Source organism: Aptenodytes forsteri, unplaced genomic scaffold, assembly GCF_000699145.1.
Source record: "Aptenodytes forsteri isolate BGI_AS27 unplaced genomic scaffold, ASM69914v1 Scaffold107, whole genome shotgun sequence".
Classification (NCBI taxonomy): Eukaryota; Metazoa; Chordata; class Aves; order Sphenisciformes; family Spheniscidae; genus Aptenodytes; species Aptenodytes forsteri.
This window is the reverse complement of record NW_008794118.1, coordinates 923,665-949,848: the sequence shown is the minus strand read 5'-3', so window position 1 is coordinate 949,848 and position 26,184 is coordinate 923,665. Positions and strand designations below refer to the sequence as shown.

Genomic DNA, 26,184 nt, shown 5'->3' with positions numbered 1-26,184 from the left:
AACACCCCCAGGTCCTTTTCCGACAGGCAGCTTTCCAGCCACTCTTCCCCAAGCCTGTAGCGCTGCATGGGGTTGTTGTGGCCGAAGTGCAGGACCCGGCACTTGGCCTTGTTGAACCTCATACAGTTGGCCTCGGCCCATCGATCCAGCCTGTCCAGGTCCCTCTGCAGAGCCTTCCTACCCTCGAGCAGATCAACACTCCCGCCCAACTCGGTGTCGTCTGCAAACTTACTGAGGGAGCACTCGATCCCCTCATCCAGATCATTGATAAAGATATTGAACAAGACCGGCCCCAAAACTGAGCCCTGGGGAACACCGCTCGTGACCGGCCGCTGACTGGATTTAACTCCATTCACCACAACTCTCTGGGCCCGGCCGTCCAGCCAGTTTTTTACCCAGCGCAGAGTACACCCATCGAAGCCGTGAGCCACCAGCTTCTCTAGGAGAATGCTGTGGGAAACAGCGTCAAAGGTTTTACTAAAGTCTAGGTAGACCACAGCCTTTCCCTCATCAACTAAGCTGGTCACCTTGTCACAGGACATCAAGTTAGTCAAGCAGATACACAGTCCTGTACAAGTAATTTAACCTCTCCCTGTCCCAGTTTACCCAGCTGAAAATGTCTGTTTGAAAATCATAATTTCCTCCCTGAAGTGCTATTAAGCTTGTGGTAATGAAGAACAAAGTGCTCTGAAGGCCGTGAATGACATTGCTGAGGTAAGTGTAATATACTACACGAGTCTGTGCGATTCAGCTGTCTCCCTGGATATTTTCCATTTAGAAAACACATAACCCTGAAAGGTGAATTTCTTACTAATCCCCACAAAAATCTTCTCAGGAGGCTCTGGCTACCACTCCCCATCTGGACCAGCATAGATGACACATAACTCTTGCTATTTTACATCATCTTATTCATCTGGTCTCTCCTTTTGATCAGATTTTACAACGTGCTGAAAAAAAAAATCCCATAAATCTTCAGTTTGTTTGGATAATTTCTGACTGCTTACATATCAACTCAGATCATCTTTAGAGGACTGAAGAAGCCCCTTCCACTCTTCCAGGCTTGCTTTACACTTACCGCCTGATCTGTCTTGCTTCTGTAAACCCTCTGCAGAGTGAATTTTGATTTGGGTGACTCTGCGTGGATAGCCGCAAAGAAGACTCCAACATGTCATTTTAGGCTTATCTGCCTTCAGTTCCCTGAAAAATGATGGGAAAAGCAATTGAAGCAACGAATGTCAAGCAAACAATCAATGGTTGTGGAAATCTGGCATTTTCAGAACATGAGATTTGGACTCTTTCCTCATCTACTGTTTTGGAAGTTTGTGGTACAGAATTGATGGACTTAAGAAATAAAAACAGAGCAAAGCAAAGTAAACCAAATGTGTGTCATCCTTCGCATGGCAGCAAAAGTGGGGGAAAAAACCACCTTTAAATAATGGAAAATAGTATCAAAGCAAGAAAAAAATCAGCGGGCCTCATTTCACGAAACACTAGTTTTACCCTCGCAGACAAAGGAGATGGTCAAAGAAATAAACAGTATCAACTGTAACTGCAAGCACCAGTGCTCAGCGTTCTGACCTACAACTGGAGGCAACTACAAAAGCCAAACTAAAAGGTCAAAATACCTAAACTGAATTGTCCACTAAGTTCCTAAGTAAAAATGTCCTGACCAAGCACAAATCCCAGTGAGCCACCTGGAGATTCCTGGGGGTGACCCTGAGCGTCTCAAGGGCCTAGTTCTGGAGCAATACGAGCTAGTGAGTCACGGATATTTGAGGGCAACCAGGCAACCATTTCCAAGGAAGCACAGCCAATATGGACAAGAGAAGATCTCACGTAGCTGTGAGTGCAACCTACCTGAGTTTTGATGGCACATCTGTGAAGAGTCTCAGGATAAACTTTGTAATGATGCCAGGATGGTACGTAGTTGGGATAAGGATGTAGCGGCCTTGCTTAAGGATCCTCTTCAAGAACACAGTACGCGTGTTGATGTACAGAGATGTGGCCACTCTCTCCTGCACAGTCAGCTTGTGTAGTCGATAGCTTCTGTTATCCTCCACCTACAGCCACAGAGCAGTATAGGGATTAATGCAAGGAGGGATATCAGAGCTAACAGGCAGGATTTTCCCTGCACATCACACAGCCTTTCATGGGCAGAAAAGACAATGTGCAATAAAGGCAAATGCTTTGGCAAATGGTTTTTCACCCACTGAAGCTGTGGCAGAGGGAGTCCTGACGGGCAACCCAGTGCTCCAAGCGCTAGCCCACACAGACTTCCAAGCAGTGCTGTTCTGCACTTCACTGCATCGGTATATACATGTATAGCCCCAAGTGGAGGTGAAAGTTTGGGACTTGCAAAGACATGCATCAACTAACAAAGACATAATGCTACTGCAGAGTTTTGAATACTTTCAGAGATGCATGCACACTGCAAGGACTCCACCCGCTGAGCTACCCTGCCATCTTAGATGAGGCTGAGGTTCATCTGCCTCCTTTCTCTAGCATGTAGAGGGAGCATTCCAGTCTTACATAGCAGGCTCTCAATCCAGATGCACACATCTGTATTTTCATTGTCCTTTCCTGAATACAAAAGCCACAGAATAACCATTTATGTTTTGTTCTAAGCCTTGAAGCTGTGCTTAACTATTAACATCCTCTTCAGGGAACTGATGTTTGCGACAGCACAGTTAAAAAATAAACCTATTTCTTAAGCAGCTCCTGGGGCCAAGGACAGCCCTACATTCTTTTCTGGTAGTTCTCTTTTGTCTTCAGATAATTTAGGCCATGGTCTTCCAAAGGCCTTTAGTCATGATAATGAGCCTGGTGGGTTAGAACACTTTTGAAATAGAAAAAATATTGAACAGAAATAAAAATAGAGCACTGATACTTTTCTGAAGGTGTGATTTTCTTTTCCAAGCCTTTTCAAATTAGATATACAGCCACAAACAAGGCAAGGTAAATTCTGCTACTTTCTGTAATGACGCTTTTCAATATATGTGGTTAACAGGTGATTGTCAAATGAATAGGTGCGATGCAGATGTCAGCAGCTCTAACTGACTGTTAAAAACTGACTATTTTTTAGGGTAGGGCCATAGACTCAGCGTAGTCCCACTAGCTATAGCAACAGATGATAAGATAATCCTGATCCTCAGTGAAAAAGCAGTTGCATAGCTGTTTCTCTTGCTTTCCTCCTTCTTTCAGTTCGTATGTTTTCATTTTACTCCATTTGCCCCGGGAGTGCAATTAAATTACTGTTTCGGATCCCTTGGGTTCCTTTTCACATACGCTCATTTCCTACTCACTACTCCAGCTTTTGAAAACACCCTTGACTCTTTTTTCTAAGTGGCAAAAGAAAAACTGCAGACTTTTCAAACTCATTCACTTGGTGGTATTTGCTGATGAAATGGAGGCAGGAGCCTCCAGCGAGAAGGAGAAAAAAACCCTCTATGTTTCAAGTGTTAATATTTTTTTGTCTTTCTCTTCAAAGCTTGGGGTAGGAAAAGCACTTAAAATTCTTTTGCAATAGGGAAAAATGACTTGTGTTCCTTTAGTTCAAATAGAATTTGAATTGAACTAAATTCAATTTAGTTCAAATAGTCTGTCTAATGTCAGCTCTGGTGACTGAGTGCAGTACACACGCAAAACTCATGTTGAGAGGAAAGCCAGACCCCACCACGATAATCATGCCTCTATCTGCCAAAGAGCTCATTGCCAGGATGAAGCAGGACTGCCGAACAAACTCTGAACCGGGAGTGCAGATGGCTGCCTACCTTGAATATTTCAAAGCCAATCGTGATGCTGTCTCCTTTCCCTTCTTTCTTATATTTGCGGCGATCCTCCTGTTGTAATGAGACCAACACTTTGTCCTCAGTCTTCTTAACATCAAAGACGTACTAGTAGAAGAGAGAAGAGGGTAAGCTGTTAGAAATGCCTTAGGATACTGAGGATAAAACCATCGCCAAGGAAATACGTGCATACAAAGGAGGCAAATGAAAATACATTTGGGGGTGGGAGGAGAGTTCTTCATATAACAGACATTCCCAGCAATTCACAGCTGAAAACTAATGCTAATAATAAGGATCTTTAAACCAAAAGTATCAGAGACACTGAAACAGGTAATTCACATAAAGGACAGCGTGAAACAGTATTAACAAATATTTATTGAGGCAGCGGAAGAGAACATCCCCTCTCAAAGCAAGACAAAAGATTAAGTTTTATTTAGATATATGTAAATCAGGAGTGAGATAAAAAAATTAAACCGACAGACTCCAGATGGGGTCTTTGATAATTTTTAATTTTTCTTTTAACTTGAATATCTAAACACGGCCTGTAAATTTCAAACATCTTCATATAGGACCTGCAAATGAAGGACTCTTCCAAATCTTAGTTAAAAAACCCCAAACCCCACAACTTTGTTCCGTGTTTACAATTTCTATTTAATATAAGAATGACAGGAATGCTAATTTTGGACTTTCTCAGTTTTCCTGAAAGTCTGAGGAATACCCAGTAAAAAGGGCTAAGAAGGACTCCTGCATCTTTAACATGATAAAAACAAATCTTTTATCCAAACTGTTTAAAGTAAACTTGAATCAACTTGGATTTAAGACCAATCAAAGGAAATTATTTCAAGTTTAGGCAGCAGTTCCCATCTCAGTAAATAGGACTTGAATTGCTTACGTTATTAAGTATCACTACCAGACCAGTTCACGAGTAGGTACCCTTTCAGTAGACAAAAAAGGTCAGATAGGTGTTTCTTTATACAACAAAGAATTAAATACTCAAATTTGTTCAATATTAAAGACTCCTTTAAATTTTGTTTCTTTTGTGCATACAGAGGGCAAATCTGAGTTGTCAGGACCAGTGGAGGGAAAGAGGACAGTATTTACGCCAAGTCTAGACAGATGCTGTATTCTTCCATCCTCAAAGACCTTTAAATGTGAAGCAAACAAATAAAAGCATAAAACTGCAGTGGTGCACAGCTGCGTCCTATGTGCACCACACGTTCTGATTTAAGCTGAAATTCTCTGACAGCATGGAGAGGAATATCATCAGCGGTTCAATTCCGCCGTCCCTGCTCCTCCAAGAGCTGCTAAAAAGCAAATCCCCACTGAGCTTTGCTCTGAGGTAGATACTGAGATTGCCTTGGTCCCCTGTAACGCCCTCACATCCCTCTGTGGTTAGAGCTCTGCAGAATAAGGCACCATCCCATTTCTCATCCCTGCCCCTCACTGTCTCAGGCAGTGTCACACCCACATGGAGGAAACAGCAACCTGTAGCAGAATTGGCTGAAGCACAGCAGTACTGGAAAGAAAATCAATACCTTCCCAAGCCTCTGGGCTTCATCAGTTGTTCACGGTATTTACAGTCCAGATTGGCCTCCTACAGAACTACTGCTTGCTATTGTGGGCTGGCTGTTTTTTGGTATAAATTCAATGCTTCTTGCTTCTTTGTACTCTTATTTGTGTGCTATATCAACATTGCGGCAGAGAAAGCACAGGACCCTGAAGAGAGTCCTAGGTGTTGTAAAGAGCCTCTGCAGAGAGAATCTAAAAAGCGAGATATAAATATGCAGCAACACCTAGTAAGGCACATTTTAATTCTTGTCCCTGTTGAACCATATGCAGTGTTACCTTGTCAGATAGCCTAGAGTGTTCCGGGGCACAAATGGAGGTGTGGAAGGGGAACTGTGAGAGTGCAAGAGAGCTCTCTTGGTCTGGTGAGAGGTATGCAACTGTGACGATCTTTAATCTGATGACATTTCAGCTGTCCTAATGGGTAACAATCTGGAAATCAGCAGGTGGCTGTAGGAATACGTTTATACTTGGCTTAAATTCCCTTATTTTAAAGGGACTGGAAGTGTCACAATCCCTCTCTGTGCAGATAAACTTCACAGGAGGCCTCAGTGTCAACCATTTCACCCCAGGAGAACAGACGAGATTATCTCTAGACTATGGTGGTATGTGCCACAGTAATTTATAATGGCCCTAAGCTAACATCAGTGTGTTCCAGCGCTGCTATTAAGAGCCTTTTAATCAACTAGCCTAGAGATAACACTGGAATAAAAAGAACTTCCATTGCATCAGGCATTGCACTCAACCATAACGTGTATATTTTTTTCTCTGTGGCAGCTGAACACTTAGAAATGAGACCCAGACAAGCACTTGGAATACATCCAGAATCATACAGGGGAATATCTGAATAAAATCACCCTCTGGAAACGAGGCACTGACAGAAGACAGAGCAGTGAATAACTGCTGTTCCATCTACACCTATATGGCAGGATGAGCTGGGAGTTTGAGATTCACTCCTAGCCTGATCAGCAAAGGCTGCACTTCTCCAATATCCTGCTATGGAAATTGAGGGGTGCAGACAGAAACCTCCCATACAAGTGCAGAGAAGCAGACACAAGAACATCTTTAATTAATCAATCCAAAGTATGTGGTGAATTACAAAAGAACAGAAAGGTCAATTTTCAAAGTAATAACTAAAGCAGTAAGTGCCCAGCTCTCATCGACAGTAATGGAAGTTTTATGCCTGAATTTGCATGCACTGGGATGAAAACGTACAACACTGAGAAGGGCAGGAAGGTGAGAAATGGGGTAAGAATGGATGAACAGATAAACTGAATAGCTTGGAAGTTACCAGGTAGGATGAGACAAGGAAAATTCTGTAATGCTGATGAGAGGGTGAGCTTGGGGAAGAGACTAGATACTTTCAGAATCTTAGATTAATGCAAAGGGATACTAACTAAATACAGTCAATCAAATCCTCAGGCTGTTCAAGGGTGTTAAGTGAATGGAGTTCTGTCATTAGCAAATCAGACTTGCTGCCTTTCTACAACTGGGAAACTGAAAGGAGTCCAGGCAGGACTTCGCTAATCCTAGTGTGTCTGACTCATCAGCCCCAAACATGATCAGTCCTAAACAAATACCTAAACTCTTCTGAGAGATTTCACAGAAATCACTGGAACATGCAGTGAACCAGCGTACTCCCAGAGGACAGATGCTGGCAATGAGATTTCTGTCAAGTAGTCACTGCCAACTCCTAAATAGGGTGGATACTTCAGAAGCCCTAGCTAAAGTGGATACACTTCAACACCTCACAAAATACAGGGATTCCCACCTGGGGATTCTGAAGGAAGGTCTCTTTGTTATCAAAGCATCCACCAGAGCGATTTAGCAGGGGCTCTGAATTCTTTGCCCAAGCCCCATGCATCATTTTCTTCTCCCAGGTCTTGCGGATACTGAAGTAGGAGGTATTCACAATCCGGCAGATGCCCACGTCAGTGAAATTCTTACACCAGTCCTCAAACGTCATCCTATTCCATGGGACACCAGGAAAGTAATGGTTTATTTAAAAATAAACAGTGATACTCATGCAAAGAGCCAAAATAACACATGAAATCTTCCAGTAATTTAAGAGGAGGCATTGCTCAGCCGTCCAGAGGACAAACTGATTCACTGGAAAGCTCTCTATGTGGAAATATTTGTGAAGCCGCAGTCACACTATTTTAGAACTTAATTTAGAGAAATATCGCCTCAGTGTGTTTGGTCAGCGCTGGATTTGTTCCGTTGCAGCACCTAAGCCTAAAGGATAGGTTGTATCTACCAGGCTGGATTTGATAGCATTTGTTTTGCAAAGGCAAAAGAGATTACCTTCAACCAAAGCACTATCCACTCCTCATTATTACGGTCCTTATTGTTACATCTGTCCCTGAGCATGACTCAAACCTCTGTACTCTGGACGTAGCTTTTATTTAGCACCATCTCAATGCTATAACCTGTGCCTGCTAAAGCGACAGACTGGATTGCAGAGCAGTTAAAAAACATTTACCTCCTCTAACAGCCTGCTATCTCTGAACTACCATCATGTCCTGGCTTATTAATGGCCCAGAACCAAACCCTACAGCTGGCTTCCATTTGCCAGTTCTGACGAAGCCAAGCAAACCAAAGACTTTTCATACTGAGCCCTACCGACACACTTGATGCAATATTGATGATCTACTGAAGAAGTCGCTGGACTGCCTCGGTGTATCTAAGCTTTAAGCAGAGTCAAAATTATTAGAGTTCTAGTGATTCTGTAGCAAATGAACACTTCTCATGCCCATGCTGGAAAACACCAAGAAATACCAAAATTCATTGGCTGCAATTGTATTTACAGATACTTCAGCCATGGTTGACCTAGAAATCCTACAGATGATAGGCACAGTAGTCAGTAAACAGGATTGACAATGTGTTCAATATTTGGCATTCTGTCATGTAAATCAGCACATGTGTTGTCTTGGATTTTGAGTGAATGTCCTAAATATAGGTAATAGATTCTGAGGGTGTTTGAAACTTTTATTTACTAAGAGCTACTAATGTTGTTCTATTAGTTTTTAATCAATTTTTTTCTGTTCTTCTCTGTCATCCCTTGAGAGTTTAAAAGAAACAGGCCTTGTGCCAGGACTGGATCATCTTATCCATTTGGAGAGGTTGTTTTCAAAGCTGTTAAATGGCAGAATTAATGACAATTACTTAGCGTAGCCAGTATCTCCAAACCCTTCACATGACACCCACTCACCAGAACTCTCCATCATTCTCAAGAGTGAGTCCTAAACTCTTACGTTCTGAATTGCTGACTTTCTTCCACTCCTCAGAACTAAAAGGAAAAAAAAAAAAAAGAGGGAAAAAAAAAGCAAACAACAAAGACAATTAATAACTTAAATTAAATACCCTCACCTGGAAAAAAAAAAGCAAGTAAAATTCTCTCATGGTCCCTTGTCATAAAGGTAACATCGGAGTACTGAAAGGACAGATAATATTCAGGAAGAAAGTGTGGGGCTTACAGGAGGAGTTTTAAAACATTAATTGATTTGAAAGCTACTAAAAAAGAAAGAGATGAATGGGAAATTGGCACAACTAAAGCAGAACTTTATTGATTTCCTTTGTCACACCCTCCCTTAGGACACTTAAGCAGCTGGTTTGGAAGGTCATATGAGATTGACTCCATTCCCTGAAGGCCCTTCAAAACAAACCTGGTTTTCCTCCTCGGGAGCTTATTGAACACTCGAGTAGACCAGAGTATTCTCTTTGTCTTTCAGTGTTCTTAAATAAAACAGGCCTGAGGTCTGAGATTTCCCCAGGGAGCCTTTGAGAAGAAACTGCTGCAGCACAAGCCTAGTGTCCAGTTTCCAGAGTAACACTACACTGCGTAGACACTTCATGGCCTGCATTAGCATATAACTTACGTGCTCTGCATTGTCCCCTGGAGGCATCTGCCTCTTTCCACTGACTGCAGGGGAGCACAGGATCCTAAATGCAAGGTGTCTGATGCTTAAATCAGACAACATGATAGAAGGCAGCACAGGCCCCTTCCCTACTGTGTTACATTAGACAAACAGAGCCACAATTCCTCACTCCCTTTCCAAAAGTACTTGGAGGATAAAGTTGAAGGTGGTTGGCAGGAGGGAGGGGAGGTTGCTTGCCTTAACGGACATTTTCTTAACCTATCTGGAAATTCTCAATTTAATTCTGTTGGGCCAAAAACCATGGGCCAACCTCAGATTCCTCAGTGCTTCCACTGGAAAGAGTGGCAGCTATGCGAAGACAAGGGCTAGTGGGCAACACAAGGGCTTAAGTTAAACAAGACACAGTAGCTCTTCTGCGCATTCTTCGCACTTCACCTGAACCAAACTCTTTGAAAGTAATAGATTTTTGCTAGCTAAAGTATGGAAGATAAGAACTTAATATGCTGTTGCTAAGAACATTGCATTATTAAATGCTAAGAGTGGCTGGTAAGCACAGTGTTGAACTGTAACATCCTAGTTAAATGCTTTTCATGTGTAAATTGCCAGTGATGGAATACATCCCCTCCAGCAATCATTTCTGTCTCTGTAGGGGTGCCTGCTAAGCTCATGGCCCATACTAAAATTCATTAGAAAATAATTCAAGAAATCACAAATGTGGCAATTTTACAGCATTGTTCACCAGTCACTTAAATTGTCTAAGAATAAAAGACACATACCATCCCCAGAAGCTAGCAATTACAGATGAGAAACTGAGTCACAGACAAACTCTGTGGTGAAGCTGGGAACAAACCTCATGCTCTTGACTCATCACCTTAATCGTAGGCTATTTTTCTACTCATGCTCCAGTGTGCCAGAACAATGATGTATACAGTAAACTAAGGTCCAGGAAGCCATAACCGCCTTTGCTCCTCCAGGATGTGTTCATTTGCTCAAATGGGAAGAGATGGCACAATGGTTCAGCCATCACTGAGTATTGCAGACTGACGTCGTGTCTCAACAGTGTTTAACCATGCATTTAACGTCCAGTGGCCCTAATCACAGTTTCATTCCTTTGACACTGGGTTTGCAGCACTTACTTGTCACTCCAGGCACCGTTCCACTCTCTTTTTCCCCAGGGATTCCTCAGCCTGATCATGAACAGCTTTTCTGCCTTAAAAGAGAATATGAGCCTTTCTCCAAGGCGCAGCTTCCGAATTGCAGTCACTGAGTAGGCATGGCCGATGACAAGACCCATCTCTGTCTCCACGTCATTGGTACTACCAGAGGAAGCCTTTAGCACCAAGAACGACAATTAAAAAAAAGAACTCACATCACTGAGGGACCTGACAGCTACACGTTCAAGGGGCAGGACGGGGTAGGCTTGTTTTCTTTCGCAGAGCTATACGTTCCCTTCCCAAGTGATTTGACTATGCAGGAAAACAGCACTGGGGCTTAAAACTAGCGGCTCACTAGTCTGGTCTTTTGCGTGACAGTGCCAGACAAGTGCTAGCAGACAGAAGACCAGAGCATAGGAGAATACTGCCTGCTACAGTCATTCTGTCTCCTCCTGGCCTCAGAGAGTTAAAGACTGGGCTGATGGACAACCTTTATCAGCCCTTCCAAAATCTTGTCATCTTTGCAAAATGGCTCTTCTGAATATCGATGACTGCTCAGACATAGCACTGTCTGGTGGTGTCCTCAACTGGATGCTTTGTGGGGCCGAAGGATTGAGCCAGTGAGTTCAATACCTGTTTCTGTGTTGAGGTAAATTTGATACCCAGGAAGAAGTACTGGCAGTGGGTAAAAATAGAGGGCACAGGCAAGAAAACTTTCTAGCCATTTGTCAAACCTGTCCTGTACCTCACTCGTGAGCTGGCAGGCCTCCCTTACGTGGCAACTGGCAGATCTGCAGGCATTCTTAGGAACTGGGTTTGCTTCTCATAGACTTCACATAAGAAGCCTCGTTTCCAGCAGTGATCAGGCAGTAAACTGTGCTGCTGGATGACCTAGGCCTGATCAGATGCTGATCTAAGAATACATAAAAATTGTCAAGCTCAGAAAAAGACCACAATTTCATTTAATGCATCCAGATCAAAATCTCCTAAGTACGTCTAAAAACAGAAAAGCAGTGTCATATAAAGATGCTGGAGTTGCTTTGAATGACTGGCCCTTTACAAAGCCAGTACAATGCTGCTCCTGAGCAACACATACTGGGCAGGACAGTGGAAAAAGTAAAGCTGTGCCAGTGCTATAACCCTTCTTCTGAGCCAGAAACAATCCAAATGGTCGTGCCTCCAGATTCATCACACCCTCGCTGGAGCCAGCATGGGCATCTTTGCACTGAGCCATATCCAGAGTCTCTCTCACCTATATTGGGCTATAGCCCGTTGGGCCTTAAGACACTCACTCCCTTGGACAGCAAGGAAGGAAGATTAGACTCAGTGCAGATCCTTGTGTGCAAACTTGTAATAACCTAATTAAGAGCTCAATGATCAAGCAAGCCTTTGCTCTGGTGGAGAGAGATGGACTTATTAGAGTTATGGAATGCACATAATACTTTCTCAGATATTTTTACCCATTTCAAAATTTCTCTCGTCTAAACAGACAGGGTCCTTCTCCTAAGGCAGGTGTTGCACTGATACAACAGTGTTCCGTCCCCAAAGATAAGAAATCAGAAAAAAAAAAAAAAAAAGAACAGAGAAATTTATATCAAATTAGAACTGACAGATGGTCTGGCAACTGTGAGACTCTCGCCAATACCTCTTTGCCTTTCACCGACAGCAGCTCTTAAAGAATCAGCTCATGTGTTACACCAAGACTGGCTGACATTTCCAGTGGGTTTGGGCTTTCTCCAATGTAACACTTTCACTTGCATTTTTCACAACTAAAAGCAAACAAGAGTCCTTGACAGCATGGGAGTCTGTAACCTCTCCTGCTGCCTTTATTATCCCCCAGGCTTTTCTTACTGCTGGGCTGCCTTTCCCACCTCATTCTGAAGGGATTTATTTATTTATTTAATTGAGATATTTAAACATCTACTGTCTGTTCAAATTTCTAAATGGTGAAGCTCAGGGCTATCCTGTAATCCAAGGAAAATGATGACATGTTTGTATGTCAGCAATGAAGCCACTTGAGTATTACATATTCTATACCTTCACTGTGTGTATAATACATCTATCAAAAAGTGATAAACGCAGACGAGTCACGCCAAACCAGTAGGAACAGCCCCTGTGTAATCAATGTTTAGAAGCATCTGCGTTTGACAGGCAGAAATATAATGCCAGGAAGAAGTGAAGGCATTACAACTCCCTAATTAATTGCTGTTTGAAATACAACTCCCAGTACTTAGCCTACCTCCTCACCAGATCCACGTTAAGAAACTGAACTGCTTTAGCATTCGGGAGCAACCTATCATCCCAGAAACGATATTTATAACAACAGTTCACACCAGGAAGTCTGGTCCACCAGCCTGGTCTGAGCAAACCAGATGGAATTCTTTTTAAACAAAAATTTAGACCTTGTGAAAAAGGTAAATCAAACACCAAAGACCTAGAAGAATTCGTTTCTGAGCTGTTGCCTGATGTTGCTGGGAGGGACAGTTCAGGACTCTTGTTCTATCCCAGCTGCGTTCTCAGGTTCAAATTCATCTCCCAGAAGGTACCACGTGATCCTCTTTGGTACCATGGTGCTGGTGCAGGGCAGTGCATGGCCAGGGCCAGCTAAACAGGTAATGTTCTCAGGCATCTCCAAACATGGCTGATTTTGTGTTGTTCTAGACAACTGCACAACTACCGTGATACTCGCAAGAATTTCTGAATGAACCAACACTTGGGGGTCCACCGGTTTACACTACAGCTATGAAATAGCTAAGCGCTACAGTAATATGATGTTTGTTTCACAGACGGGGAAATTAAAGCAAAGCGTTTAAGTGATTTAACTAAGTCCACATAAGATTAGCCTTAGCTAAGGTCTTAAATTGGAAGCAGAGGGCATGGGAGTAAGATGCGGAAGTGCACCTAGATGCCAACCCTGCAACTTCTAGAGAATGATCCCTTTCCTGCAGGCTGCACTTTAATCATTTAAAAGCAATCCTTTAGGAAATATTCAGGTGCCATGGCAGTTTGTTAGCCCTCCACATGCAGTAACAGCTTCAGACAAGGTGAGAATTTCAGGGCTAACCCAGTCATGGCCTGACACTGCAGACTTTGATAGAAGGCGAGGTAAGCCAAGTTGTCATTGGTTTCCCTTCTACGGTAAGGGGCTGCGCAAGGCCTTTGTCTGCCTGTGGTTTGTGAAGTATATAGCACCCTTTGGGAGCTGCTACTCGTCTGCCTTCTAGCACCTCAAGTGGATGGACAGAGGTAAAGCTTCCACAGAAGGCAACCTTGTAACACCCTTGGGGAAGCCATCCCCTCTCTCCTAAGGGAATTTCAAGGTCATGGCCTCCTAATGTAGACACCTGAGTTAGCTGCCTCACGTTAGCCAGCATAGGCAAGTTTTGCTGGTTAATTCTAGTGGGAAGTCTTATTAACAAACAGTACTACTTGAATAACCAAGTGAGCTAAACCTTTCAGCTCAGCTCCAGCGTTACACTGACAAGACGACTGCATCATCACAACCAAAGTCAAGAAGTCTCAGCAGCTCAGTGCGGGCAGAACTGTTTTCTGTAAACAGATTTCCCTGAGAGATAAAGTAGTTGAACGCTGCCATCTGGCCTGTAAATTGGGGCATTCTAGGTGGATTAACCTCGGGTCAATACACAACTGTGACCATTCAGAAAGAATAGCATTTCAGATCCACAGGAAAGTGGCAGCACAAATGGCTTTGCAGTTTTGTGATTGTATTTAGTGGCTCGTGGAGTTGTACTTGGCTGACAGCACTGCCAAGTTGTTAGCTTTTTCCATGCGAAGCTTTTCCAAAGCATACAAATGAAGGACATACTCAATATACTTATACTAATAATGGTGTTTTTTCCAGATTTTTTTCGTTGAAATTAAGTCTTAAAATCCAGCTCTCTATACATACCGTAATGGAACAGCTGATCAACCCGCCTCTTTTATGCACTTTGAACAAGTCTTCAAACAGCTTCATCTGCTCAGAAATAATCTCACCATATTTGCCCTGTACCAAATCAATAGATTCTGCCACTGCTCCGGTGAAATCCACAATTGCATCTGCAGCGCTGCCTCCATCTAGGGCTTCGTAAGATCCAGCCAGCCTGGAGGTAACACAGAACATTCTCAGTCACCAAGTGGCTGTTAGAAGTGCTCTAATTTGGCTTGAATGTAGGTAATACATTTGTGTCTCACCAAAGAAAAAAAAAAACAGAATGAAACAAAACAAAACAGCAGATTACAGATAAACCTTTCCCGGGTTTCTAGGGAAGGAGTGTGATGATCCTTAAAGCTTTGGGCTGCTGAAGTAGAGTGCATTGTACTCTTTTATGATTCACGTCCTCCTTGCAGATTAAAGGAGGAGTTTTCAATCTTTTTTAGGTTCTCTACTAGCAGCAAACCTATGGAAAGTATGATAGAGTTGAAAGACAAAACAAACAGAGGGATAGAAGGGACAGCACTGAGGACTAAAAGGACAATGAACTAGCTCATACTTTGCATAAGCTTTCTCCAATAATGCACTCCAGAATTCATTTTTCACATTGGAATGGCAGTAGATCAACTTCCCATCCATTGTTGGCAGCAGATCATCAATAACCACCTCTGTCCATTCTCCAAAGCACCAGAAACGGAAACGGAAAATCCCAGCATATTTCTCTGGGTTTTTAGGGTCCCATTCTTGTTCGTTAAAGTCTGGAATCACCTGAGAAACCATGCAAGGGAAAGTTCACCAAATGCATTATGTTAAGATTTATTGAGAGGGCAGACTGCCCTGGAGCATGCACTATGCTGGTATTCAGCTTCATGAGCAATTGACCTCAAATAGATGAAGCAGTGAAAAAAGAGGGTGAATTTGGTACAAAGTCAAATATAGTCCCACTTCAAAGAATCTTTTAGGAAAGTAAAATTCAAATTGATCTGCAGAGAAAGACAAACAGAACCTATTGCACTCTCTGGCTTTGCTATATCTCTTCTTTGGTGCTCAATGGGACTGTGGAGTAGAGAGGTCTCCTAACATGAAAAATGAGCTTCTAAAGAAAGGGAAATTTGAATCTGCCAAAATTCACCACTCATCAGAGGCACATTAGGCCTAGAGGGAAAAACACTGGCTGATAGGCAGGGAAACAACCAAGATTTATTAGCTTTATTTTCATGCGCCAAGCACACGATCACCTACCTGCTGCCAGAGGGTCTTCCTCAGAGCCAAGCAGGAGCATGCAGCCACAAACCAGCAGTTCCCCAGGGTGCCTTGGTGTAAGTCATGGGAGCTGATTCCATTCACAAACAAGTGGGGGTCTTCACAGAGGTCCTAACAAAGCAAACCAGAGATTACTGGAGGCTCCACTCCAGAAATGATCACAGCATCCTTCCAGCTATTCCTCTCCACACTTGTTCTGCATCACATTCCCACTGAAGCATGGAGTTTCTGTACCAGGACGTTCAAAAGCCCTCTGGCACTGAGTATATTTGAAAGTCAGGGTATACAGGATTATTTAAGTTCTTACAAGTAGATTGTGTTGCCTTATCTAAACACCAGGATTTGCCAATTTTTTTGCCAGAGTTCCTAGTTCTGTCCTCAGCTGAAGGTGATCTTTGAGGACTGGAATGAATTCAACATTTGTAAGACTTATTTGGCATTGGGACAGTTAATGAACTGAAAGTAAGTGGAAGGAGAAAGAAGAAGCATTGCAGGGAAAGGCTTTGACCAAAAAAACCCCCAACATTAAGAAAAGCAGCAGGAAATTATGCTGACACCAGAACTCTAAGCTCCTCTTCCTTCATTGCCACTCCCTTGGCTGACATACTGGAAACCCTCCTCCACCAACAGCATGAGTTACTGCAATGACCCCTGCCACCCAGCACCAAAGAAGGCAGAGAATACACGTCTGTGAAATATGCCTCTCATTCTCTGCGTTCCATCTTTCTCATTTATCTGGCTCTTATTAGAACCACTCGTTCCTCCTCTCCCATTGCTCTCCTGGCTCCATCTCTATTTACATGCAGATTCTCACCAAAGCATAGTTGGCTCTTCCTGTGACATGTCCCTGCTCCTCCCTAGATTGTCCCTTGCTGTGTCTTTATAGCCTGCAGATCAAGGCACTAAAAGGAGCCCCTCTAAGTATCATTGAACATGGGAAAGCCACAGGGGTACATTTTGCAGCAGTATTGTGTTTGTTACCAAGAAATCCTTGGTAGACGGTGTTCTGCTGAACAGATATGTATGTGGCCTCACAGCCCCAGAGAGAACCTCCCAAGCAACGCTTCAGAAAACAGGTAATCTGACTGTCCCATAATTGATGTGGAACCTACTGGTTTCAACCCAGTGATCGCTCATGACACTCTCGTGTGAATCATTGCTTTTCCTGACTGGTTGAGAGGATGGAAGAGCAGACAGCGGTAAGAAATTCTGCTCTTTCACAGTATAAGAATAACCCTAAATTTCAACACTGTGGGAAGGAAATGATCTTATATCCAGGCATTAGAAATGCAGAATAAATAACTCCCTCTCACCTCAAAATGGCAGGAGACTCCACATTTACTGCAGTCTTTACAGTTTGGTACCAGCAGCGGAATAAGGAGCTGTGCTCCTTACCTCATGGATTCTCACTGCCCTTTGATAATTATAGATGATGATCCCAAAATACCAAGATTGCAATCCAAGCCTGGCTACACACCACGGGCATGTCAAAACCTCTCAGTCGTCCCTTTGATGGGACTGTGACAAATCAGTGCCAGCTGAACTTATTTTCAGAGAAAAGAACCACCTCAGTGCTGAGCTGAAAGCCTGTTTTGCTGGGCTGGTTTAGCAGATGGCAGCCTGAAGTCAGCTCACGGTATGTAATGCATGGAGCTGCTGCTGTTTTCTTTAAGAAAATGATATTTTTGGCATGAGACTTTTCTCATTAAATAACAATTGATAGAAATTTTAAATGTCTCTTGGGAAACAAGTGCTGATCATTGTATGACACTGTTCTTCTGTCAGTATTTCTTACATGTGTCTTCACTTAGAGAAATTTCAAAGCTTATTAATAGACCTTAATAAAATTCTGAATAACAAAATGGTGCCTACGAGGAAAACTGACCATGTACAAGATACTCATCTGCATCACGGACAGATTCATTCAATCTGCCTGGATGCTCTGATATAGAACAGCAACAGGGACTTCAGGCTAGCACTTCAGCTGATGTAAATCAACCCAGTTGCTTGTTGCAGGGGTTGCCATCAGTTGACTACTTGGCCTTCACGGTGGTAGCACACATTCTAAACCCAGCTTGGGTAGACTCAAGTTTCACATCCCATTTCCATGCATGTCTGGCAGTAATAATTTCTAGTTTGTTTTTCCTTTCAAAATGTTTTTTTTGTTAGCGTAATAAACAAGGGATAAATTGAGCTTTCAGGGTTAAAATTGTCCAAACTTTTCTGTCACTAGAGGAAGCCAAAACTTGCATTGGTTTTGAAAGAAATCAAGCACTACCGTGTATTACAAATATCTTCTCTTATTTGGTTTGCTTTGCTAAGAATAACCACATTAAACTGTCATTTTTTAATTGAAGTGTGTCTCGCATCTCACACAGTCCTCAGAGAAAAATCAGAGAGCAACTGTGTCAACTGCCAAAACTTATGGATGAGATTAGCATTTGCTGACCACTGGGGTCCAAAGCAAACATGGAACAGCAGAACTTAGAAACAGCACCTCCCTGTTTCCACCATAGTCACTAAATTCTTCAGGATCCTGCTTGATAAACCCTTTCTTATTAAACTGCCTAGGAGCCCTGGACTTCTGAGACTAAAGAACAGTGTAAGAAAATGACATTAGCTCTGTTTCTCTTGTCATTAATTACAGCCATTATAACAGCTTCTATGATGACTGTCACTGTGTGGCTCAGATGAGATGCACACTAATACTCAGGTGCAAGCTATAGCTAATTTCAGCTGTTTGCTCTCTTCTGGGCTTTTTGCTTTTCACCACTTATGCAGTATAGCAAATTCTAAGGAATACTTTTGAGATGGAATTAGCCATCTAAGCCACAATTCCCCCAACACAGTTAGAAATGTGCTATTTAAATATATTATTCTGCAGTCCTTGTGAGGATCTTTAAGCATTTTTAGTTTAAAAAAATTAAATTTCTTTTTTAAAAATCACTTTTCCAATAATGGTCCCAGCAGTGATAATTTAGGAGGGTTGAGGACCAAGCCAACTACCATCAGAGGAATTACAAGGAAGAGAGACTGATATGAGATGTGGCCCAGGCATTTCAGGAGACCTGATGCCTTCTCTCCCTTGCAACCTAAGCACTTGGGTTCTGAGTTCCACTAGAAGTACCTCCTTTGCAAACATAGTGGTTTAACCCTAATCCCTTTTCTCAGGATCAGCCTGCATCATCTGTGCTGTAAAGAAGAGAAATATCTTCACATTTCTGAGGAAAAGTTTAAAGGAGGTTACTGGGTCTTATTATACATCATTACCATATAATAGCCACACTATTTCTGATACAACACCGCTAATAAAAGCAGTTGTTGTATTATTTATGCCCACAGGGAGCACTCTGCCATCCAAGACGCAGAGCTCTCCCCAGTTCTCCCCTTATGCATGTGCATAATAAAATAAACACCATCTGCAGAACTATAATTAGGCTGTACAGAGTCTGAAAGTGAGGTAAGAGGTTGCAGGGGCTCATGGTTCTGCTGAAAACCCTGATGCTCTTATTTTCATACCAGACTTTCATTTGCATGACAGAAGTCTATTTGTGTCACCTCCTATCCTTGCTGCACTGTGTAGGCTTGAAATACCTGACATTTAGTGTTACTCAGCCACTGATGCTGTGAGAAATAAAGTGGCTCACAAACACCTTTTTCTGATTTTAATTGGTTCATCTCTTTGTAACGGAGCAAGTAAATGAACTGGTTAACGAGCAGCCTGGGAGAACGCTAAGCAGTCTAGAGATGAGAAACTCAGCATGGGATCACAGGAAACAACAGTGGGAGAGACCTTGACAGGTTAGTCAGTCCCAACACTTGCCTAGCGTCCAAATTGGCCATCCCGAACCCACTTGTGACTGAAGCTTCTCTAACCTGCATTTCACACAGCCCATGAAGGAAAGTCCACATGCTTCTTTCACTGGTCAGCAAAGTGCTGAGCTGCTCTACAAGCCCAAGACTTCTGTGAATGGAGAGAACAGTCAGTTACCTTTCCTTTCTAGAGCAACCCCTCATATAATCTACAAACCTCTAACAAATCTCTCTTCTCTAGTCTTACTACCTGGTTCTGTATCACTGGTGAAGTGTGCTGCCCAAATCCAGACACTGCTCCAAATGAGGCTTTAGCAGTGCTGAGCAGAGCTCGATGCTCTTGTTTACTGAAGCCGGGGTGGCATTTTTCTGTCTTTTTCACTTGAACTTCACATATTTAACTTGTGTTCAGACTGTGATCCACCCTCTGATCCTATTCTATAGACTTGCTGCCTAGTCATTCTTTCTCCCTAACTGAGCCAGGAAGTCACTTAATACCAAAGCACTGTACATGGTCGCATTGATGAAGTGATGCTGAATTCCATCCTATTTATTCCACACTATTTTCCCAAGACATCAAGATAAGTTTGAATTCTCAACCCTGTCAACTGGCTTGCAATCCTGTCCCAGACTGCGTCCTACAGCATTCCTGTACATGCCTTTGTAGCCCCTCTTCCAAGTAGTCATGAAAATACTGAAGAATATCAGACTAAGGGAGATTTCTGTGGGACTCCATTGATACAACGCCAGCTTGAGAGTGCTGCAAGTCATTTATTTCATCAGCTATGCATGCGCATTAGAGAAGTTTGAACTAATCCAAATTTTTGTACTTTGGAGAGACATATCAGATATTGCCAAAGTCTTATGAAAGTCAAACTATATCAGATCTACTGCTCCTCTCTTAGTCACAAGATCTGTCCCACCGTATGCTGGAAGGAACTCAAGCTGGTACATATTAGTGTATCATCTGACACAATACATTTTTAGAATACAATCTATACCATCAGACTAACAGTCATCTGCTTAGGTCTGACAAGTTGCAGTCAGGAATTTCACTGAGATACAAAAATGTTTGGACTGCAGTACAAATATGAAAGATGGCAACTTAACTTTTCTTTGCTACAACCTATCTTCCTCAGGAAATTTCAAAACAATGTGAACCACGGGAGACAACAGACACCCATTTCATTGGAGCTATGAAATGGTTTGTATGTTGCTTTGTCATGATTCCCTTAAAAAAAAAAAAGGAAGAAAGGTTGGGTTTTATTTGAGACCAGAAGCACCACAGAAAAGTACAGGAGATAACTGATTAACTATATGCATTAACTTCAGGTTGCTGTGGCTACTTTGAATCTTAGAGTAATTTAGCTAAAGAAAAAAGTTCCCCTTAGCTCTGAAGATGCATCTCTTGCATAGGTATTACCAATATCCATGAACTAAAAAATATGCAATATTTATAAATAGGGAGAAAGACATTCAAAGGGTTAATTAATTAGCTGTGTGTCTTCACAGACATTAACTGAAGCTGCACTGTAAAACATTATGGGAGATCTCTAATGTCTGAGAAAAGGGAAAGGTTTTTTTTTAATGCATTAGGATCTGTCAGCTGGCTCAGATAGAAAAACAGAGATTCAGGGAAAGGGAAGAAGAAAAAAAGAAATAATGATGTTTGCAACTAAGATTTTCAAAGGATTCAGTACATTTAGTGCTTACTTTCTTCAGCACCCTTTAAAGAACCCAGCCCTAACATAAAAAATAATCTACCTTTGCTTGTACACAAGACCTATGGAGGCAGCACTTTCCTTGATTCTCTCAGGCTGATCTACTCAAGCCCAGCACACCATTCCCTTAACATTTTTTAAAGCAGTTTGAATTACATCAGAGCTGAGAATTCTTTCCATTTTCTTCTCTTCTCCCATCCTCATATCATACTGAGTCAACTCCTGTAGAGAGTGAGGTCAGTGTAAGGAAGCAAGGGGAAAGGCAATTCTTTCTGAATATGGATACAAAAATTCAGCTTTGGCTACAGCTAACTAGGAACCAACCTCATCTAAAGGAAGGCAGCAAAGACAGCACTTATTTTGAGGTTGTGTAGCTAAAGAGGTAGAAGAGATTGTCTGTCCTGTAATAAATCCCAGCTGTGCTGGCATGTTTATAGAAATCCTCTCCAGATCAGGCTGTTTGCCAAGGCAATTGCAGTTAGCCCTAAAAAGAAAAATAACTGAGTCCAACTGCGCTAGATACTTCAATGCATGCAAAAAGCCTTTTGCAACCTTGTTATGCCTGAAAAAACTCTGCCTGTGGAGTGAAAAAAGAGAAGTCTTAAGTTACAATCATGCCCTATGGTATAGCTCTAAGCCCTCAGAGGACAGTTCTCAGAGAAACTGCCATCAAAAGAAAACCGGGGTCAGATACGACCCTGACTGAAACAGCCCTTGCTGAGATCAGGAAGTGACTTTATCATCAGTGCTGTTATGCCATGTAAATCACCAAAAGGAAGATTTAGCCCTCAGGTTTCTGTCTGTACACCCTGAGCTCAGGATGTGTAATTCCTCTGTAAACTTCATGCCCATTATCCAGCAACATCAGTTCCTGAGAGCAAGACAATGCCCAATACTGCTTAAAAAAGAAACCCAACCGTACACGTGCAAGGGGAAGAGTATGCCAGTTTGCTCCAGCCTTGTGTAAAAGAAAACTCAGTTATTTGGGGATTGAGAAATGCTTCTTCCCCCTCTTCCGTCTCCAATAAATCCTGTTACAAAACCAAATGCATCACAGGCATTTTTATAGTGTTCTTTTTTTCCATTTTCAGTTTGAGGCTAGTGGTGACTAATACTCAGTGAAGGCCATGGTTTTCAGCCTTGCCCTGCCTATGGGACACATGTACGTGGGGAGGATCTGAATCAACGTTTTGGAAGAAAAAAAACCCCAGACATTGGGCAACATGGTGTGTATCTTGGCTGCCTCTAGATTTCACCTGACCCTTGGAGCACTAGAGCTGCTCTCATCCAGAATGCTGACAGTTGCTGGAAAAGGTACAAATGATGTGCCGTAGGGCTGACCTTTTCCTGAACCTCAGTAACAGAGTGTTTACTGAAGCTCTTAGAGTCCCCTGCCACTTCATCCCAGAAATCACTCAAGACTACGATGAAAGACTTTCTGTTCTCCCAGGACTCTCTTAGAAGTATATCATACCATCTCGTGCAGCACTACCTTAGTTTGTGATGCTTTAGATCAACATTCCACAGAACTGCAGTACATTCATAATACTTTGTTTTTAGAGAAAAGCTGCCTTGTTTGAGGATAACATTTTTTTCTCGCTGAACTTACCGGACAACAGCCTTTGTCTCCTGCCTTCTTCCCCTAGTACCGATTCCCTTCTCTAAATTCAGTACTACAATTTGTGTTACTTTTCCTCATGAGCAGCAACCAGAGATGCCATTCTTAGGACCGGATTCACCTCAGGAAACAGTCACGTTCCCTCAGCTAGGTGTCTAAACTCCCCTGCAACCAAACACAGTTCTTTCAAAGGGCAATTTACAGTCATTACCTTGCCACCTCTCTCCTAGTGTGATGACACTGGACAGAGGCCTAGCTCTCTATTGATCACATAAATCAAGGTAATAGCTCAGGATGGGCCCATACCTTTTAAACAGTTGCTACACAAAACGTTATCCTTTGTGTCTTTGATGAGGATCTCATCAAATAAACCCAGTAATACACACCACAAAAGCAGGCCCAGCTAGTTACAGGAAATGCAGCACAGGTTAAAACCTAGAATATAACTATTTTAGAGGTTATTTTATCTGGAATTTTAAAAAAGTATTAACTGGTGATCTGAAGTTAAAATCTCCCAAAGATTATTGTTGGTTTAGTGAACACAGACGCTGAGCAGCCTGAGACCACTTTTGGTTGGTTAATGTTACCACCTTTTCTGGAATATCTTGTTTCCTCCGCATCTCGCTCATTAGCGATTCCAACCTCTATGAAACTTCATTCTCTGCTATTCCAAAGCCACTACAAGTTTGACACAATTTGGGGAAAATAATTTAATCGAAGCATCATTTTAATTGGCTAAAAATTTATATATTTCAATTTCTTGAAAAAAGTTATGGTTTTCCATCAGAAAAGACACCATTTTTGGGCCACTAACCTGAAGTTTTCTTGTAAAATGCTTTTACAAGACTTTACTGTGATTTTGAGATGGTGATGCTCCATGAAAAACAGGCAGATATAGTAGATATATTATTTGTAGCTGGACGATATTCAACACTTACTACTGTGAGCGTAGACGTCAAAAGAGCTTTTGTTGGATGAGCTGCCCACCAGCAGAAATAAGGACATTACAAATCTATTCCTTAGTATTTCATAAAATAAATCATAAATGAGTTCAAAATCATTATTAGAGATTAGAATGTGTATGACAGCAAGGGGATACACAGCATATGGGGAAGGGCCCCAGACAAGTCAGACTCATCGCACACGAGCTATGCAGTTTGCATGTGTGCTGTAACCATTTATTTGAGAGTGCTACTTCGCAAGTTGTAACTGCTCCAAATGGGCAGTTCTTTTTCTCCAGTGGAAAGGCAAGAAATTGTGAGCATTTTTCAAGAAAAACTGAATGCACAGTTCTTTTGAGAAACAGGTGGTATAAGCCAGCCTAACTCTACTTCTGCAAAGAGCAACCTAAAGCATTTCCAAAGCAGTGGAAATGTCTCTGCATTAAATGCAAGTAACAGAGGGATGGCCAAGTTTGAAGACAGCCAGTTTAGACCGACTCCCCGACACCACTTCCAGGCACATACTAATGTGGCTGAGGTCAGACATGGGCTATAAGTCCACTCATGGTTCATCGGACTAAAAGGCCACCCACCGTTTAGCTATGTTTTTTTACTGCTTCCTCAAAACATGTTTTTCAATCAAGTTCTTGAACTAGTTTCCTAAGATGGGAAATGAAAATAATAAGAAAAGGAGGTTGGAAAACATCACACACAATTTTTCACAACACTGAAATATTCAGCACTGGACCAGTGCGGAATAAACAATTCCCAGGTCTGTACGCCTGACTGTTCATCTCTGGCTGGGGAGGCAGCTATTTTCTTTGCCTGATAATAAGCATCATTTTGGCTCAGTGGCCATGACCTTTCTAGGCTTGTCCAGCCTGACCTTATGCTGTGTCTCAAGGGGCTGGTAACTGAGCAGACTGGATTCTTCATCCCTGCCCTTTATGAGGAAGGAAATATGCTGTTTACAAAAGAATATTAGGTAGATTTCAGCAGTCACCCCTTTTTTTTTTTTTATACATCGTAGATTTTTTTGTTATTACATCGGGCATTGTGTGGCAAAAACAAAGTCAGGTCATCTAAGAAACACTGTCTGGAGTGAAAATTCAGATTAAGCTGGAGGTGATTTGTTTTACTTAAATGGAGATATTTCTTCCTTATCCAATGGCAATACACAGACTTTAAAGGTTAAAAAGCGTAAGTCTAAACCACAACATTAAAGAGCATAAACCTCTTTAGCAACAAGTTCCTCCTTTCCCCATCTCTGTTCCAGCAAGGTTTGGTTTCAGCCTGGATTCCAGTATCTACTAATTGTGGCATTTATCTCAGATACTTTCTTGAATATAAAAATCCTTTATCCTCCTCTCCTAGACTCCTCATCTTTTTCAGACAGCACCTTGAGGTGTTCTCCCCCACTTATTTGCTTAAAGCAAAAAAATTTTAATGCCTGGGATAACAGTGCATGGAGTTGCCATTGTAACTCCTCAGATACACTTTTGGAATTGTGATATATACCACACCATTCTGGACTAGATGTTTGCTTTATAACATAAAAAGAGGAACTGTAAACTTGTATATAAAATCCTGATCATAAGACACAAGCTTCTTAAGCTATTAGATGACTTGAAATATATAAAATTTTGGATTTTGAATTTTTTTTTTTTTAAATGGAGATTTTGTACTAGCCAGCAAAACCCAACTTTTCTGAGCCTATGTAAGTCAGAGTCAATGGAGTCTCTCGGTTCCAACAGGACACGGATCAGACTCTTAAATTCTAGTCTGGACATCCTTTCTGGCAAAGATCAGCCTAAGATCATGTAAAACAGAGAGTATTTGTCTTTTAGTAACACAGAGATATGCCCAATACCTTGCAGAGAACCATAATGCTTTCACGCCATCAGAACTTTATCAGATCACTTACCTACAAGCTCTAGAAAAAAGCCTTCCCACCAGGCTATTTCTTGAGCCTTCTGGTATAGCTCATTCCTTCCATTCATTGCCCAGACCTGGTGTGAGCTGCAGCCAGGAGAGTGACATCAGCGTCTAGTGCTGTCCAGGTGCTAGCAAATGTCACGGCAGCAAAGTGTTATGAAGTGAGGATAAACACCAGCACACATCAGAGTGGTCAGAAAGGTCACCAATGTTGCCAATTGCAGCCAAAAGGAGTAATACTTGGTTACCCGGGATATGGAGAAGGCTGAGGTGCCAATGACTTTTTTGCCTCAGTCTTCACCGGCAAGTGCTCAAGCCACACTGCCCAAGCCACAGAAGGCAAAGGCAGGGACTGGGAGAATGAAAAGCCGCCCACTGTCGGAGAAGATCTGGTTCGAGACCATCTCGAAGGTGCACAAGTCCATGGGACCGGATGAGATGCATCCACAGGTCCTGAGAGAACTGACAGATGAAGTTGCTAAGCCACTATCCATCATATTTGAGAAGTCGTGGCAGCCCAGTGAAGTTCCCACTGACTGGAAAAGGGGAAACATAACCCCCATTTTTAAAAAGGGA

At 42.2% G+C, this 26,184-nt stretch overlaps 1 protein-coding gene and 1 long non-coding RNA gene across 2 annotated transcripts in view; one reads left to right on the top strand and one right to left on the bottom strand.

The window, feature by feature from the left end:
- Positions 1-26,184, bottom strand: part of CAPN6 (calpain 6) — a 72,500-nt gene that overhangs the window by 11,257 nt on the left and 35,059 nt on the right. The window contains exons 4-12 of the mRNA XM_009276542.2: positions 15,560-15,691; positions 14,877-15,085; positions 14,294-14,486; positions 10,366-10,559; positions 8,563-8,640; positions 7,123-7,318; positions 3,771-3,893; positions 1,858-2,060; positions 1,076-1,197 (exon numbers count right to left, since the gene is read on the bottom strand). Of these exons, the coding sequence (XP_009274817.1) occupies positions 1,076-1,197; positions 1,858-2,060; positions 3,771-3,893; positions 7,123-7,318; positions 8,563-8,640; positions 10,366-10,559; positions 14,294-14,486; positions 14,877-15,085; positions 15,560-15,691 (1,450 nt within the window). The remainder of the gene's footprint in view (positions 1-1,075; positions 1,198-1,857; positions 2,061-3,770; positions 3,894-7,122; positions 7,319-8,562; positions 8,641-10,365; positions 10,560-14,293; positions 14,487-14,876; positions 15,086-15,559; positions 15,692-26,184) is intronic.
- The window catches only part of LOC103896641, a 16,493-nt gene continuing 7,447 nt past the window's right edge, over positions 17,139-26,184 (top strand). The window contains exons 1-2 of the long non-coding RNA XR_657422.1: positions 17,139-17,216; positions 19,278-19,381. This is a non-coding gene — a long non-coding RNA (uncharacterized LOC103896641). The remainder of the gene's footprint in view (positions 17,217-19,277; positions 19,382-26,184) is intronic.